The 19,196-nt window shown below is 34.4% G+C and overlaps 1 protein-coding gene across 5 annotated transcripts in view; it reads right to left on the reverse strand.

The window, feature by feature from the left end:
• Positions 1–449: 449 nt before the first annotated feature.
• Positions 450–19,196, reverse strand: part of ct (homeobox protein, cut) — a 144,798-nt gene continuing 126,051 nt past the window's right edge. For 4 of the 5 annotated variants that reach the window (XM_077430793.1, XM_077430790.1, XM_077430792.1 and 1 more), the window contains 4 exons: positions 4,814–5,001; positions 4,518–4,663; positions 3,421–4,331; positions 450–3,341 (listed from right to left, as the gene is read on the reverse strand). In XM_077430793.1, coding sequence (XP_077286919.1) covers positions 1,681–3,341; positions 3,421–4,331; positions 4,518–4,663; positions 4,814–5,001 — 2,906 coding nt within the window. In that variant the 3' untranslated portion in view covers positions 450–1,680. The remainder of the gene's footprint in view (positions 3,342–3,420; positions 4,332–4,517; positions 4,664–4,813; positions 5,002–19,196) is intronic. The other variant, XM_077430791.1, reaches the window with a different exon arrangement.

A 19,196-nucleotide genomic window follows, 5' to 3' on the forward strand; every position in this document is an offset into this window, starting at 1 on the left:
AAGAATCTTAAACGCTATGGATATGCTTGTTAATTAATTTACAATTACTTTACTCTGCTATTTTTTCACTTAACAGCAAGTTAGCACAAAGATAATTTGAATATTTGGTATTTATTATATGGACAAAATTTAAAATGAATCTCATATTTATATTTAATTTACACATGTATGACTACAGAGATCTGAAATACTTTTAATCGACGAGGTGGTTTGCAATGGAGTTTAATGGAGATTGGTTTTTTTTTTTAATTATATTTTAAATGTCGGTAATTTTATAATTCAATTATTTATAAGATGCGAATTTTCCACAATATAATTATATTTACAAGAAAATGGTTAATTGAGATACATAGTGACTAGGCAGTCTTTTCATAGTTAGTGCATAAAATCAGAAAAAACGTGCAAAAATGATTAGAAATAAAATAAAATAAAACAACATTTTTCTAATTTCATGAGGCAAAATATTTATTTCTAATAATTAAAAAAAACATAATAAAATATTGGTAAAAAGCATAAAATAAACTTCAAGTATCAGTGAGGAAATATTATAAAACAATTTTAACAAATAATGATAATAAAATAATTACAATATTTAGAAAAAAATACTAAAACTGAAATGCCCATAATTAAAAAGAATATTTTTTCGACTATTCTATCGTAGATACATACAATTACATTTGCGAACTGATAATACATATTTAACCGATAAAATTTAAAATAAAACAATCACATTTTTTAACTCATTAAAAATATACTGGGGTTCAATTTTTTCGATGAACGATTGCACTTGTTTACTTAGCGTTATATAAAAGTTACACTTATTTTAGAGGCAAAATTCATAATAATACAATATATATGTATGTATGTAATGATACGGTGCTAACAAGAAAATCACCTTTGATTTTTTTTTTATAATAATTAAACAAAGTCTTTGGCCGACACATCTGTAACACTGCATTAACATTTATTGTTTCCAATTAATTTAATGAACAGCGATCATTGTTTTAAATACTTACTTTAAAACTTCAACAAGAGTCTTTTAAAAACACTTCTTGTAAGAAAATAGATTAACGATAAGCAACTGAGATTGATTTAATTGAAGAAAATACTGAGAGTAATCATTTTATATAATTTCTTCAATTTTTTTTTTAATTCACTTCACTATTTTTCTTAAAATACATTCACAGGCTGTCAATTGTGTACACATTCGTTTGTTATTCAACATGTATTCCTGATCATTTTCAATCAAAATATTATATTATTTTTCCTAATCTCGTTATGTACCTTCGTAAAAATGCAATATTATATAAAATACTGGCAGTTTTCTACTTCTAAAATATTTACAATTTTTTTTAAGTCTAAATTGAGATTTCCGATCTTTGATTTTTATTTGAAAATAACTACTTATAATCATTCTAACGACATTTAACTGACAAGATTCCGACAATCGTCTCGTTCGCGGAATTATGTACTATAATTCATAATATATAAGCTTAAGGGTAAAGCGATTACTATTTATTTTTATCAGTACGTATCTGTGGGAAGTATCCATTCGCTAATCTAAAGATAGTAATTTTAAAACAAAAACAAATCTCTTTGATATTTTAACTAGATTTTCCTAGATTTTAAAAACTACTCTTTTAAAAATTCACAGTTTTTAGAACGTCAACGGGTGCACTGTTAATACTCCCATCTATCTGCGTCCACTTCCATTTTTATGTTTTCCTCATGAGGCAAGTCTGAAGGCGTCAAGGTGGGTGCCATCACTGGTGTGCTCGGAGGGGAGATGGCTGGTGGTGATGACCTCGTTGAAGGTGCACCTTCGCCACCATCTCCTTCCGTGTCAGCTTCCGCTGGTTCGATTCGCACAGTCCTTTCTGCAGCTCGTCTTCCATAGTCTTCGGTTTGCATGACGCAGACACCGTTGATGATGACTTCATCAGGATTCGGCGGACGATCTTTGTCGTCTTGCCAGTCAGGATTCACCCACTGAGGAGCTACTGGTTTGCGTCTGTTTGAGCGCCCACCCTGAGGTGCTGCTCGAGGAGTTTCCGTTTTACTTTCCCCCTCGACGTCTCCTTCTGCATCAACGTCTCCCTCTACAAAACTTCTTTCGTCCAACGAATCCTCTGATCCGACATTACTTTCAACATCGTCATCTTCAAAATCATCTCCATCAGGTTCTCGCTTCAACGGCATACTGAGATCTAAACCACTCATCTGCTCTTTGACTGCACCGAGCGCTAATTCAGCATCACTGGTAGGCAGCAAGCCTCGACCCAAAAGTGCCGCTAAGTTGGAATTAGCAGCAAAGTATGGCGGATAAGGTAGCGGAACGCCAGCAAGACCCAATCGTTCCTTTTGCAATTCTAAAAGTCGTTGATTGAGCAATAGGCGGAATTGAACGGGATCGAACGGCGCTTGTCCACCAGATTGGTCACGGGCTGGCAGATCTCCCGTACCTCCATGAGGCACTTGTTGTTTCAAGCGCATTCGATGATTGTGAAACCAATTTGTTATGGTTCTAGTGGATAATCCGAGTTCAGTTGCGAGGAACTCTATCGTCGCCATGTTAGGATAAGGATCTAGGGCGAACGCCAATCGAAGCGCTTCCTTTTGCTCTTCGCTGAATAGAACTCGTTGTTTCTTCGCCGAAGGAGGTCCACCAGGATGAGGACTTGGTGATGTTGAGTGATAAAATTCAGCCGTATCATTCGAAGATGTGTCCGAACTGTTATCTTGTCCACCTGGACCTGTTGAGCGACGTCGTTTGTTGGCTTCTCGTCTTTCGTTTTTGAGCGCTTGCAATCTATCAATGTTGTGCGCATCACTAAGCCACAGCTGCATTCTGATGAAGGGCTCCCTACCTTTTATACTGAGCATGTGCCACGGTTTCGGCTTGGAGAGAAGTTCGCTGACTGAACCTTGCGACAGTCCGAGAACAGCTTCGCCGAAAATTTTTTGTCCTATGTTGTTTGCTAAAAGAGCTTCTTTGATTTTTGTCGTTATGGTTTGCGTATCAAGGTCTTGGGTGAGAGCCGCCATTTCATAAACACTAGGTGATATGTGTTGGTGAAGGGCGCGCATGACGGATCCTTGATGAGGAGGGAGCGGTGATGGCTGCGGCGGTAGGGGAGGCAGAGGTGGCTTTCCAACTTTCATTTCCTGCTGCATTGGCATACCACCGAGTGGAGGGAATCCTCCTGGTCCTAGGAGAAGTGGTGGAGGACCGCCACCCAACATTGCCTGTTGTTCCTGTTGCATCTTGCTCAGCAGTTGGGATGCATCCGACATCATCTTTTGGGTGGGTTGCATCGGTTTGCTCAGATTGGCGGGGCATTCTGAAAAAGGTGAAATAATTTTTTAGTATGTTTATATAAATCAGTTATTATTTTTAAACGAGAGTAGATTTCTACTTACGAGGTATACCTCCATAGCTTCCAGTTCTCATTAGTTTCTCTGGAGCTATTTTATATTGTGATGCGACCAATTTATGGACTGCGTTATCATCTTCTAAGAACATTTTCATCCTTATGAATGGTTCTCTGCCTTTTTGGGTTAGCATGTGCCATGGTTTCGGCCGCGCTAGTAAGTCGCTCACAGATCCTTGCGATAAACCTAATACGGATTCACCAAACAATCTTTGGCTTATGGAATACTGGCTGAGTGATTCTTTCACCCTTCTCACAATGTCTTCAGTGTTTAAATTATTAAAGAGATCAAATTGTTGTTGAGTGATTGGAGGTAGCACGGCTTTCAACGGCCGCTGTGAAGGACTGTGATGCGAAGGATTGGGCGGTTGAGAAATCAGGCTGTTTGTGATTGAAGCCATTCGCTGAAGTGGACTCGCAGCAGCTGCACTGGAAAATTCCTCTCCTGGAGTTATCGCAGGTGGAAGTATACTGTTTCCCAAAGGACTAGACGCCGAAGAACCAGTGGAGGGTTGAGATCCAGGTTCCAATTTTGGCCTTACCAAACTGAAAGCACTGCCCGCGTGCCGGATAGCCTCTTCGGCGTCCATCGCCTTCTCCTTCTCAGTGTCGGAAACACCGTTAAGTTTAATCATTTTGTCTTTGGGCAGAGATAAGTCTTGAACCGCCTGTGGCTGTGCCGTTCCTCCATTGATATGTGGGTTTTGGTGCTGGTGCTGCATAGCCAGAAGTCCTGGGAATCCGGTCATTCCTGGCACAGGAACACCAGGCATGGGAACACCGCTCTGCTGCAGTTTCGCCAACTCTCGATGGTAAGCTTCAAGGGCCATGCGGATGTTGTCATCTGGAGGACGTTCTAGATGTGGTGGACCACCGCTAATGTATTGAGGGAAGAAAAAACTGCAAATTAGCTCTAGTTTGCTGTCCTCAGTTCAAGTAAAATATCATAAGCATCATATTTGTAAATAAAAAACTTAAACTAGAAGGGGGGCATTTCGAATGAAAAAATTAAACTCTTGAAACACTCTACGAAGAGATTTGAATTTGATAGATTATTAATAAATAATTCAAGCATTGATGTTATACCTTGGAAAACCTTCACGCGGTTGTCGCATGTCCTCCATTCTTCTACCCATAAGTTTCGCTAATTCTTCTTGATATATTCTCACCACTTTTTCTTGAGGAATATCATCATTTTCATACTTTTTGAGCCTCCTATTTTGACTTGAATCCTATTAAAATTTAAATCAATTAATATTCATTTCACAACAAATGAAGAACATGTATTAGAAGAAAATATGTATGAGACGCCATTTTGAGATTCGTATCGCTAAAATGGCGACATTTGAAAGCGTTCTTTTTAGATTTTGAATATTAAATACCTTATTTGAAAACGGTGAGAGACAAGGACCATGTGGAGATTTGGAATCGTCGTTGCTTCGAGAGTCTTCAGTCGGTGCTGGAGTTCTCAACAGATGTGAAGCTTCAGACAATAAATGCGCCAGGCGTTCTTCACCTCCCTCGCCAGGCTCTACTCGGCCGAAAGGAGTCAAACCACCTTCTTTACCAGCTGAAAATAAATAAAAACAAAATTGTAGAAACAAAGCTTGCATCAAACATCGAATCTCGAGAAACACTCAACTAACAAGTAAGGGGACTCGTTCGGACGACGAGTGTGTGGAACAATATGTGTATATGTAAGTAATATAATATTATGCTGAGAACTCAGATTCAAATTAATTCACGGAGACTGACAGAGTCGAGATTATTGCCTCTCGGCTTAATAATTCAACGGAGTGCATCCGCCCCCGCCCCATTGTTTTGTGTCCAATGTCGCAAAAACCGAAATAGATTCGGCAAGTGCAATGTGAGGTCGATGGCTGATCTTCGAGCCGAGGAGCTCGGCGTCATTTTAAATCTCAAATGCGAAATTTCGCAAACGTTGAAAGATTTTCGCGCTGAAGAATCTGCGCGAAAATATCCCAACCGGTTGACGTGCGCCAACCGAAAACCCAAGAATGATCTAATTCAATACGCCTTTCGCCATTATATAAATACGCCTTTATGTTGTCTTGTAATTTATTTATTTTATTTTTTGTATATTCATGATTTGTTTTCTACAAGTTTGTATATTTATACACACACACACACACATACATACATACAGATGTACCAACAGTTTGGGTGCGATTGCGAGGTAACATTTCAGGTGGCTTTTTGTGAACGTTTTACGTTTCACGTTTCAGCAATTATCAAATATGAATTTTCGTCTATGGCGGCGCATTCTCTTGATAGAAAATATTACCTGTCTACGTAATGGATCGGGTGAATGATTGACAGAATGAATGACCGACGTTCCGTTAACACGCAAACTCCCCACCGAATCTACAATACGTATAACATTACACTTTTGTATACACGTATACGTGTGTGTGTGTGTATGTGTGTTTTTTTAACCGCATTATCCCAAAATTAAAATAAAAAAAGGTATAAAGGAATTCAGATGCTACTGAACGAGGTCGAATCGAATTATACGGGGGTTAAATCCATCGGAAAGAGAATGTCTATATAATTCCGTGCGGTGTATTTGATATTAAATTGAACCATTCACCGTGTATGTGTTACTAATATAAATATTAGTAAACATACATTGAAGTCTTCTAAATAATACTGGGATTTTTATTTTATTAAATACGTCATCGTGTGTGATAATAATGATCTGAGGAAAATATAAGCGCGGTGGCGCGATTAGCAATAACTTGAGCAATGTACGTCATATGGTGACAGAAATGTTTTTATTTTATTTATCTTTACTGACGTAACGTATGCACATTTACCGGAAACATAATTAAGATATGTGCAACTTGGAAATAAAATTTAAAAAAATAATCTATATTACTATAATTCATCATTGTCGATATTTGAAAAAAATACAATGTATCAAAGTTACGAACCTATTTTTATGACAAAAAAAGCAAAAATATTTGTTCAATTTTAAGAAAGTATTCATCATTATCATTCACAGCCGTTCACCATCTACTGCTGGATGAAGGCCTCTCCAACACGTTTCCATTCGTCTCTCTTACATCTCATTCGATACATTTTTCTGATTCCATCCACCATGTGCCCTTCCTTGCACCCTTTTAAAATCTCTCGGGTACCATTCGAGCACTTCTTTCGTTCATATATCATCCATTCTTCTAGCTGCGTGACCCACCCCATTGTCGCTTCAATCTATTCACTCTCTCCTCATGCCCACGTATTCTGTTTTATATCTTGTTATGCCAAGCACACAGCGTTCCATACTTCAAGAAATTATTAGAAGTAGTTAAATAAAAGAATAGCATCTTGTTAATGGATAGCCGGTTATAACTGAAGAAATTTTGTCGGAAAATTATGTGTAAAATTAATGTATTCAGAAAAACTATGAATAAGAGTTGAAAATTAACTATTGAAAATATGAATAAGAGTTGATTTTATTAAATAGAATTTAGATTTTTTAAATTTTAAATGTGGTGTATGGAAAGTATTTTTATTTGATGATTTTTGTATGAATTTATTACTCTTAGCAGGACGATGGTAAAAACACGATCAAAGGTGGGGCACAGGACGCGTACGTGGACTCTAGCCGTGAGAGGTGTAATTTTATGTCATTGCCAATTCGTACGATCTTAAGTTTCTCCTACATTTCTTCAAATATGGGAATCATAGTTATCGATCACTTTTAAGCCTATGTATGTCAATACAAGGATATAATATCACCGAAAGCACTACAGGGGGTGAAGCTCACGCAGGGACGCGGCGGTACAGATTTGGCGTACTTCTCTGTGTCTTAATAGGTATATATTTTGAAAGTTTGAATTGTAGTCCTATACAGCTAAGGATCAAATTAGGTAGGTTTCTATATATAAATGTATACGAAGTCGTGAAGTGTCAAGTCGGTAGGTTTTGACGGATCCGCTCGCGTATTTACCGTGAGTGGGTGAAATTTTCGACGTTTCCGGTTAATTTTCGTCGCGTTCCATTTCGAAAAATTGCAACGGTTGTCGCTTCGATAATACCTGGCAGACATGGAATGATCGAAGTTTCAGCTTTCGTAGATGTAAAAAGTTTGGTCACGGTGGTGATCCGCGGGCCGGGGACCTCAATCAGCCAGAAACCCGATTATTTCCAAACACGCGATTTCAATCATTATTTTTCTTCGTCGGGACCCAACTTCACACGAAACTATGTATTTTATTATACGTATATGCATCCCATACACACACATAACTATGTAGTATACTATATATCGTCGTGTTTACGTGTGCCGGTTAGAAAGAAATTTGCATAAATCAATATCGTTCACGAGAAGGACATTACTTATACGCTAGTGTGTAGTAGAATTAAATACTTTACACCGAACCGAATACGTACGTGTGTATTTTTACAAATGTGTGTATTTGAGTCGTTTCTTTTGATAGTGGAATAATTCTGCCTGCATGTGTGTATGCATGGAGACAATATGCTTTTATTTTAGTACAGTCGATGACCTGGCAGAATTTTAATAACTTTCATTTGAAAGCTTTATGTCTGCTTGTTGATTTAACGAATGAGATAAAAAGTACATAGATATGAATATGCTACAGTCCAAGCTCTTTCATGAATATGCTAGTTTGTTCACGCACTTCTTAGGCATAAGTTTAAGTATTCTCAATTGTTTGTCCCATCCTCTATGTATCCTGCGATGTAATATTTTTAATATTAGCACAAAGGAAATGTTGTAATGTGGCTTCTATAGGATGTCCCTTTTAAATACTTGGCGTTTTGATATCTCAAAGCTTGAAAGTTTTGATAGCTAAAAGTTTCACGAGACAGTTAGTGAGTCCTTTGATTGTTAACTCTTAAACTAAAACCGCAAACTAGTATGTTCATGAACGAACTAGAGCACTTGGAGTGTAATATACATACATACATATATACTATCCAAAGTAAAAAGTAGATGGATATGTATGCATATAATTTATCCATTGGATTTTTTTATATCTATTATTATGTATTAAATATTCTACATATATAATAAAAGGGACGTTTTGAGCGAAACGGTGACTTTGAACTCTAGTTAATCACTCAAAACTTATCATAGCCGATTAAAATAAAGTTCAATACGTGAATTTTAGGCGTTTATTTTTTAAATAGCAAAAATGTCGGAGCTTTTCTTAAAAGAAAAAGATATATGAAAAAAATTCACTTTTTCGAAAATTTTAACGAGGTATATCGATTGGTTGGAGACACAGTCCAAATCCGAAATTCTAAAATTCCTAATGTACATACTTATGTCATATTAAAATAGTTGAAAGTATGTTTGAAAAGTTTTATAGTACTGTGAAGTGAAGGGAGTTGAAGAATTTTATTGATATTCTCATATGCAAGTCGAACAGCAATCACGACAGGTGCTTAATATTATACATATATGTAGAATCAGACTAGCGCTAAAGATTCTGAAAATATATTGGCGTATATGTATGCATGGAATATAATATGAAATGTAGAAAAATATTCCTTTAATTTTAAATCTATGTAATCAGAAAAGTTTGAAGTGCTGTTTACTGAAATATATTGATTGAATGTTATAAAAATTGAGATTTTGATACGTTTAGGACTAAAGACATTACCCAATTTACTTAAAATGTGGTAGGAGTTATTTTGTGATAAAATGATTGCATAAATACGTACATATATGTGGTTGTAAACAGATTAACTTGATTGTTCTGGAAAGTGCACTTATTCTATTCTCAAAATAAACATGTAATATATGATGATAATAAATATCGGCGATTTCACATATAGTGGGTAATATATTGCAATGTTTCGTTACTGGGACACTTTTCCGTCGTTGCACTCTCGTTTCGACGGACAATAGTCGCATTTAGCGGATTCTGCACAAATATTTGGCACCGATTACAGAAGAGGTCGACGAACGTTTAAGATGTCCTCTTGGCCGTCCACCTCCCCCTCTATCTCCTCCCCATCAAATTAAATAGAAATGTATTACGTGTGTGAGCACCGTTCGGTTGGGTGTGCAAAGCTCTTAATTATCGCAACACATGTTTTGACAAGCGCTGGGCACTTGGGTTACTCGACAACGACATCGATGCCAATTAACATTTCGTTCCTAAAATATTAGTTAGTCAGAATCGTGCGCATTTCGACTAATACGCGCTTTGAACAGGCGCGGCAATAAAACGGGACGATTACATTTTCACATTTTGTTCCACTCAATCAATCCAATCAAAAAATCATTCTAAATGCTATAAACTGTATATGTGTTTAAATTGAAAACATTAATAATAAATTTAAATTTTTATATATTAAAAAAAAAAAATCACGTTCAAAGCGCGCAATATGTTCCGTTCATACATCGTGCACTCTTTGCAGAAGTAGAATACGTGTCAAAATGGAGGTCACCTTGAAAGTTGTGGCTTATAAAAGTGTGATGTAATTTATATTGTTGAAATAAAATGCATTAAATAATACAAAAATGTAAAATTAATAAAGTTATCTTGATTTTATTGGGTATTTGTTGATATTTTTGCCGCACCCTATGCCTACGTGCTAGACAGGAAATAACCAATAATATTTTATTAGTAAATATTTCCAATGGCGAATTCTTTTACGTTAAAATTCGAACTCTATTATAGACTTACAAAAAAGCTATTACGGAAAGAATTTGTAAGGCTTCGGCCACAAAATAGGAAGGGGGTTTCACAGTGTCGTACCTATCGGCTTTGATTCGATGGTATCGCCTCGAGTTATTTGTTTTATTTGCGTGTCTCATGCATTAAGGTCCGACATTCACCCCCATAAGGTGACGCATAAGCAAACCTCCCCACGAGCTTCTTAAGTGGGCTGGGAGGAAGGGGGTGGGTATATCAGAATTGATATTAATTACTAGGGAGCGAGTGAGGGGTCAGCGTCGAATTTGATTCTCATTAGTCGGAGAAAGTTCAACTTTTCGACCGCAAAACTGTATAGTTCGGCACCGAAGAGCAAATTCGAAATACATTTATGAGGCAGGAAGTTGGATCCGGTCGAGGTGTCTGCACTACAAGTCACTAACGAGGGTTCGAACTGACCTCTCGGAACCGCTTAAGCTTCGGACTTATCGCTTTGACCGGATAACATTAACAATTTGTCTATGGGCAGACCCGCCAGACCGCATTCGTAAATAATACAATTGAATACTGCACCCCCTAGCTACGAATCTTCGATGGATTTTCCGGAAAGCGTAAATAAAATTTTATTATTTCCGGGATTAAAACTGATAAATCAACCTTAATATAGCGCGACAAAGATTTTAAGTCGTGTATTAAACTAAAAAAGAACAAGAGTCCCAAAATACTAGTAAACTTGCCGCCATACTTTAAAATATTTTAACATACTATTTTAACTTCTTGACAATTTTTTATTATTTTTATTACTATTTTAACTTCTTGAAAGATTTTTATCAAAAAGTTTATCTAAATAGCAGTTGATATAAGAAATTTAGATTCACGTTAATGAAAGCGGGTAATTTTTTCCTTTGAAAATCATCATGAACAAGATTTTCACTATACATATTTTATTTCATAAAACACGAACTAGAGCTTTTACAGATCGCTCCAAAGCGACGAGTGCACTTAAACAGATACAATATGTACAATCAATATACATAAGCATTTTAAACAATGCGAATTCACACAAAAATCCACAGTGACATCTATGGAAAAAATTTTGCGGCATTTTATAATCAAATTGGCGAACTTCAAGACGCTGAATAACTTGAGATTAGCAAGAGATATAGGAAAGGAACCATTTCAATGAAAATCAGAGAAATTGGCAAACTCTTGATAAGAAACAATTGACCTGGAGTCACAAACCAAGGTCTAGCCTCGAACCTGTGACCACTCAGTTCGAAAGCATAATATGCTAACCAATAGTTCACGCCGTTGTATTAATTTAAAACCTACCTAATATAATAAGTAATACACGAATTCGTGGAATAATAAAACCTGAAGATGTGCATGGAATCTGAATTGACTTAAAATATTGTACGTTACAAGCAAATTTGTCAAATCCAGAAGGATGAGATATTAAGTTTCATCTTGCAAGACAAATATAGCTCAGAACAATTTTCCTCATGATGAGGTGTTTCGAATGGAATTTAGTAACACAGTATAGAAGTAGATTATTGGATGAATAGTTTGAATTAAGAACAGGGTGAAGCTTTGAATTTTTTTTTATATAAGGTAGAATCGAGTTAAAATGAACTTTGAATGGAGCTCAAAATTTTAAAAATGCATGTATGTAGACGATATAGCTCGGGTCACCTGTTTGAGAGGAAACCGTTTCAAACCCTAGCTATTCTTTTGCCCTTGTATGTAGTCTATTATTTTTGAACAATCGTAGTTCTTCAAATATGAATGAAAGAGTGTGTTTTTTTCTTTGAGAGGGTCTTTGTCGATGTTATGACTGGCGGAAGGAGGTGTGGGTGAGATTATGGATGTTGGCCAGCTGGTGGTGAGGATGGGGTGGGCCATGGTGGTGGTCGACCGCACATTTGCGTCTCCCGGCCATATTCCGGTGGCCCCTGCCGGCTATCAATTGGCCATTGTCTCTGTTACAGATTTATAATTCTTTGTTCCGCCAGCAGGGTGTCCTGTCGCCCTCTCCTCCCCAGGACGACCACGATTTTTGTATTGTAAAAGATTTTTTCAACCCTTTCGGCAACAATGCTGCTGGATAGAAACCTCAACCCGAATTGATTTTACATTGTAAAGCATACCTGCACCGAACATGATCTCTCGATATACAATCGAACATCAGGAAACATAGTATTGTATTGGAATCAAAATTTGCGCAAACGCTACCAATGATTCAAAGCACACTTTTATATACATACTCGATGAGTAATCAATTAGAACAAAAGTAAATAAGCTATCGAAGTAGCAAAACATTTCAAATTTTAAGAAAGCTTTGTTTGAATTTATTTAAAGCGCAATCAACAAGTGTCTACGACATTTCAAAGGTTAAAAGTTCAAACATTTACAACGTATATTGACAGTTACTAATGTTTATGTACGCTGCCCACACGTCCTATGTACATATACATACATATTTAAGTCTCGACAGTCCTTTATTTCAATTATTTGTCATGTAGATTTATTTATTTTCTAAAATTGCCCTTTTGTTCTTTATTTTTCTAATATCGACTATCTTTAAAATAAAAATATTAACGCTGAAATATTTAAAGATGTAATTCATAAATATTATTAAACTTATATTGATTATTTTAATAACTCCTATGGTCCTATTATGATAAATCCTTTTGTGGACGAATATTTGTTTATTTCTAGTCACTGGTCCTTAAATATACTAATTATTCGAAGCAGTTCGTTGTATTAAAAGTTATGTCACAAATGAAAGGATCGAAGAATGGTGACAAAATGACAAATATACTAAGTGGGTTGAAAGTTTTGAATATTTTACAGATAAAAAAGTTCCTTTCAAAAATATTTTAAAAATCGTTGAATTTTCCCTGGATCTAATGCCCAAATTTAAAAATTATTTTCATTCCTGAATAATATATGGACTAATGAAAAAACACATTAGACACCTTAGAAGCATGCATTTACATACACCAAATGCAACTTCGAAATAAGCTGTTTACATTTTTTTATTTTTTAAAGTATGCACCTGCCTCATTTAAAAAGTTCATTTGTGTGAAAAATATCTAAATTAATCTCATTAAAATTTCAAAAATGTGTAGTTAATATGATTGTTTCAAATTCTAAATTTTTATGTTATTATTTAATAATTCTTTTCAAGTTATTAACCGATTCTATATTTGTATTTGTAAATGTAGTTTCATTTATAAAGACCCACCCCCATTCATTAGAAAAGATGCGCAAAAGCTACGTTTAATACATGATCGTACCGTGCGCATATTTTCGTTGGAGTGGGGGTAGGTCGTTACAAAAGAAACGATTTTAGCTAAAATTGAAAACGAACAACAGCATTTGTATTTTTTTTTTTCGCTTTAACTTTAATTTCATGCACACTGATATCTTCCAGATAGACTTATTGTAAATGTTTATTTATATTAATATATGCAACCTTATTGTATATGTACATATATTGACGCTCATTGCTTTTGTATAGCTCTGACTTTTAGGCATATCAACACGCGAAATGATAATTATAAAAACTGCTTCCTGAGATAAGCCAGGCACTTGAAGCTACAGACGTATTTAGTTTCAAAATTTGCATTTGTTATAAAGGTTACGTTGTCATATGCGACAGTGACGCGCGGCGCACCACCCATCCGACAACCTTTTGTTCTGGCTCGACTTTTAACCCCTTGCAAGCGAGCTGACTCTACTTTTTTAAAATTTCATTTATTAAATATATGTGTTTGATGATAAAATAGCGGCGATACTGTGCTCCGAGCTCGGTTCCGGCGACAGTCCTTTCCTTTGGTCTGCATTGTGTTTTAACACCGTGCGCTCGCCCTCGTAAGTCACGACGACGGAAACCGCCGACATTCATTAAAAACTGTTATTATTTACTTTTTGTGAACGAGCAAACCGAAACCGAGAGGGGTGATGATGATATGCAGATAATAAACCAAAATAATAAAAAAAAAATCGTATATTTTTTACTTCCGCCGTGTAGGAGTATGGTGAAGATTTGTGACTGAAGTTTCAGCTTGTTTGAATCGAGTACTATGTTGTTTATATTTTTCCAATTAAAAAATCAATTAATATATAAATAGGAGATTTATACATTATGAGAGTTTTATGTTTATTTAAATTTAACGTTCATCTTAGGAGTCTAATTTAGTTTTATGCGCCGATTGTGAGAAATTGCCGGATCGTTTTTACTTCATTTTTTGGTTATGACTCCTCGAGACGAGCATCTTTTCTCCCCCTTATTTTCCTAGAGGACTTTTGATTAACGACTGCATCGCCGACAAAATATCAAATTATCGAATTTTCTAATTGGTTGCCTGCGATGTTTTTCCATGAAAATTTATTGAACAGGGTTTTCCAAGCGTGTATATTTTTATCCCCAATAAAGGAAAAACTTTCGAAAGACTGATTTGTTATTAAAATGAGAAGAATTTGAATGATTGCACGATTTTTAAACAACGATAATATGATAGAGTGTAGAAATTACAATTTATGTTAATGATATTTTCCGGCAATGCCATCGAAAACATCATTCTCGGTCTCATATTGCAGACGAAACTGCCTGAACCTTAATTGAGTTAGTATTGATATTCAAATTCTTGTGATTGATTTATTTCTGCTGTAGTTTGCGTGCTCGGTAGGAATTATTTAATCGATGGAATTCGTATCGTCGAAATCAGTGTTTTCGAAATGTGGGCGCCGCAAAATACAGCTTATTTATACGCAAACTTAATTTTAATTATATAATTTCCGCACACCGTTAACGTGACGGTAAAATAAATGCTTTATATGTATGCAAATATTGAAAACGGAAAATTTTCTCGATAAGGTGGAAAATATTCGAATCTGATTTCGATTTTATATCGTGTCGAAAGGATGGAAAATAAAATTAAAAAAAATTATTCGAAAGAGAGAGAATAGGTCACGGTAAATACTGTATGTTATGCTTCATCGGGGGTATATTAAGTTGGATATTTCCATCGAGGAATTCAGTACTGCAATGCTATTAAAATTTAAACAAAAGTGTAATTAAAAAGTCGTACATACACACATATACGTCGGCAAATATTAAAATGGGCGGAATGTTTATATTTCACAAAGGTCAGAAAAATTGCATTAATTGCACGAACTATGAAGTCGTGCTTCGATCGACGCCGAGAATTTGCACTTTTAAATTAGCAATTCCTTATACAAAATGGCCGCTATGAAATATAAAAGCGAACAAATTTCAAACTAATTAAACTTAAAACCGACTTACATAATATATGTTTGTACATATATGTACATATGTATGAATGTTAAACTTTTGTTTTTCCTCAAACCTTTAAAAAAATTGGAATCAAATTTAATAAAACTAAACCACACGTTTAAGCAAATACATAATATAAGAAAAGAAAATTTTAACATACATATATGTTTAGTGTACATAAGTCTAATATATGTATGTACTATTTTTTGAAATAATTATTTACGATTAGTCTGCATATTGATTGTTTACAGATGTAACAAGTTAAATAACCTTTTTTTTTAATGATACTTTCTTTGAGACATCGAATTAGATGAAAAATGATATTTCTCTAGGCTTTAAATAACTTTACCTTTAAAGAACTCTACCTAAAAACAATCTGCTTTAGGTCATCGACTTTTGAGAGTCTTTAATTAATATTATGTATTAGATGTATTATGAGCATTTGTAAGAATTGTAAATAGGTTTTTGAGCTGTTTTTTTTCTTATTATGCTGTACATTTAACATTAGAATAATATAATACTATGATTACTAACAAAATTAAATTAAAATTGTAAAATAGAAAATGATCAGTAGATCAGTAGCTATTAAAATAGATATAAGATGTATTGTGAACATAATTTAGTAATAATAAAAAGCATTTAAAAATCAAAATCAAACTTAAAAAAGTATTATTTCAACAAGTTGAATCGTTTTATGGTACAAAACAAATTTTATGAAAGGTTATGACTATATGTAGTAGACGGTAGAATTCTTTTGCTGTATATTACATACATATGTATATATGATGGAATATTTATTAAATTCCAAAAATGTACAAATGTAACATAGCTAATAACGAGTCCTCGACGTGGGCGGGGTAATGATACTCCCGTGCAATTTTTTCGCGGACAAATTGCGCACAATCCGTTTGCCGAGTATGCGATGATTGCGAGCCGAGTCTCTCGGTCGCAATTTTATTTATTATCAAATATATTTATGTGTCTGCACATAGTTTTATATAGGCGGGTTATTATAAAATGTCAGAATGCAGCATGGGTTTGCGGATGCCGGAATCTTTCGTCTAGTCAGGCGGGAGGGGGACTCGGCCAATTAGCCATCAACAGTTATTAAACGCTGCCACCGGGTGTACTGTTTGATTAATGACCTTATTATTGCGAGCCTCCACCGCCATAGAAAAATACTTCTGAAAAATATCTGACGATATGAATTCCATCGGCTTTTGTGCTCGGCCGCTTCGTGGGAAAGCGGCCTAGTCGGCTACTTGCAAGGGTAATGCTTCTGCGAACGAAAAAAACTTGAAAATTTGAAAATTGTTGCGAATTTGATGAATTAATCCTTCGATATATTGACACGAGTTTGGAGAAAAATTCTCAAAAATAAAATACAATTAATTCTTTGAGCGTTTTTGAAATCAAATCGTCTGATTTACATACATATAATCGTATATCCTATTTGGCTTCAAAGCTCTATATTTTATAGATTAGTTTACACGTCTATATATACAATACTATACGCATATTTTAGTCAAAAGACTGCTAAAGATTTTGAGAATTTTCGACAAATATTTAGACAACATTTGATATTGTTTATCAAAATATATGGCTTCCGTAAAATATTATTAATTTTATCGCCGTTTAGCGCCAAATGTCTGACTTTGTTATTATTTTGAAGAGCTTTAATAAGTTATTTAAAATATAAAAATATTCTTTTGATATATTGCAGTTATTGTAAAAAATCAAATGCAATTAGAAAAGCAAATCAAATCGATGATTTATGTCCACGTTTAATTTAATTTGGATTTGCGAATTTAAAGGCACGATTTAATTTGTTTTGTTTATGTATGGCAGATTTTGGAATTCTTATATCATCTATTGATATTTTTTATCAAAATATATGGCTTCCTTAAAATACTAATACTTTTATCACTGCTGCACCAAATTGTCTGACTTTATTAAATAATTGGTTTTAAAATATTTGTATGATTATTTTGAAGAGCTTAATAAGTTATTTAAAATCTAAAAATATTCGTTTGATATATTGCAATTATTGTATAAAATTAGATGCAATTAGAAAAGCAAATCAAATCGATGATTTATGTCCACGTTTAATTTAATTTGGATTTGCGAATTTAAAGGCACAATTTAATTTGTTTTGTGTATGTATGGTAGATTTTGGAAATCATCTACTTGTTTTTGTTTTGACTTCGATTCTATGTACAATTGTGTCACTTCAATAAGTAAAACTTTTGACTGATTTAGTTTGAAAATAATAAAATAATTGTGTGGCTTTGAATTGCGAGGGCTATACTTAAGAATAAAATAAAAGTTATGGATATTTAATTACAACGAAGAATGTCGACGTATCACACCGTAGTTATCTCGGCGTTATTATAAAAGAATAGTTCCATATCAACATCAACGGCAACTTTTTATTGTTGCCAAGTATTTAGTTGCTTTGAGGAAGGGAAAAAATACTACTCTCATGCATCAATTACAATTACGCTATAAAAGATGGGAATTTTCAAATTGTCAGGAAAATGGCTATCATTATTATTGGACGTCAGATTGAGTTTAATTGGCTACCTTTTTATTTATGCGATATAAAATGCCTGTTAAAGTTCGCCGACGAATAAAGTTTTGATTTGAGGTCGTCTTCTCGAGTGTATGGATTTTATATCGACCGAGTGTGCGCGGAGTGGTAATTGAATTGTTTCGTTACGTTTGAGATGCAGAGTGCACTTCGATTCGCGCGATTGCAACTGCTAACAGACGCCTCTGAGACGAGGGCACACATCTCTTGAACGAAATGCTGCAATTAATGAGTTGAAGAGATGTTGACAGATGGCTGCAGCTGTAAAATGCTGAGGATGTCCTCGTATGTCCTTCTCAGGCAGCCGTCAAGCTCGGTGTATATTTCAACGCGAACGTTCTATCATGTCGGCGAATTTCATGCCATGAAAACTTTGCCAATTGGAAAAGCCTTCGGCAATTATTTATTTTTAAATTTAAAATATAACATATCTAAATAGATTCTAGATAGATATTTAAAATCTTTTTTTTTGTAATTGTTTCACCCCTAAATATTTATGTATATTTCAAACTGTGAAACAGACCGAGTTATGACGTGTCCTATCTATGTAAATACACAAAATATATTGTAATTTGTATATAAAGTCTTCATAATATAATACAGAGAATCTAAAAAAGTAAATGATTAAATAATTGAATGTATTACTATTAAGAAACCATACGTGATGATATATTTAATAGTAAATTCATAATTGTAAATAGGTTTTCGAGCTCTTCTTCCTATTATGCTGTACATTGACATTAGAATAATATAATACTATGATTACTAACAATATTAAATTAAAATTGTAAAATAGAAAATGATCAGTAGATCAGTAGCTATTAAAATAGATATAAGATGTACTGTGAACATAATTTCGTAATAATAAAAAGCATTTAAAAATCAAAATCAATAGTAAATTTTAATCCTTAATTCAAGTGCACATATAGTTGGGCCGTTATATTTAAAAGTGACAGAAGTCCAATTTTTAGTTCCAAATACATTGTTATATAAATACTTAATTCACAAATTGTTATCACTTATTGTAATTCGGTTTGTCCAGAATCTCGGAAAATCAGAATAAACGTATTACAAGGCCACCAGTGTTTTAAATTTTGTTAAACGCAAACATTATATTTAATGTTTAAATATAGCGGCTCATATCTTGCTCACTGATCGTTTTTAATATAATGGTATTAAAACTTTTTGAATCCATCATATTGAAAATATCCTTCTGC

The sequence above is a fragment of the Arctopsyche grandis genome, chromosome 5, assembly GCF_051622035.1.
Source record: "Arctopsyche grandis isolate Sample6627 chromosome 5, ASM5162203v2, whole genome shotgun sequence".
Lineage (NCBI taxonomy): Eukaryota > Metazoa > Arthropoda > Insecta > Trichoptera > Hydropsychidae > Arctopsyche > Arctopsyche grandis.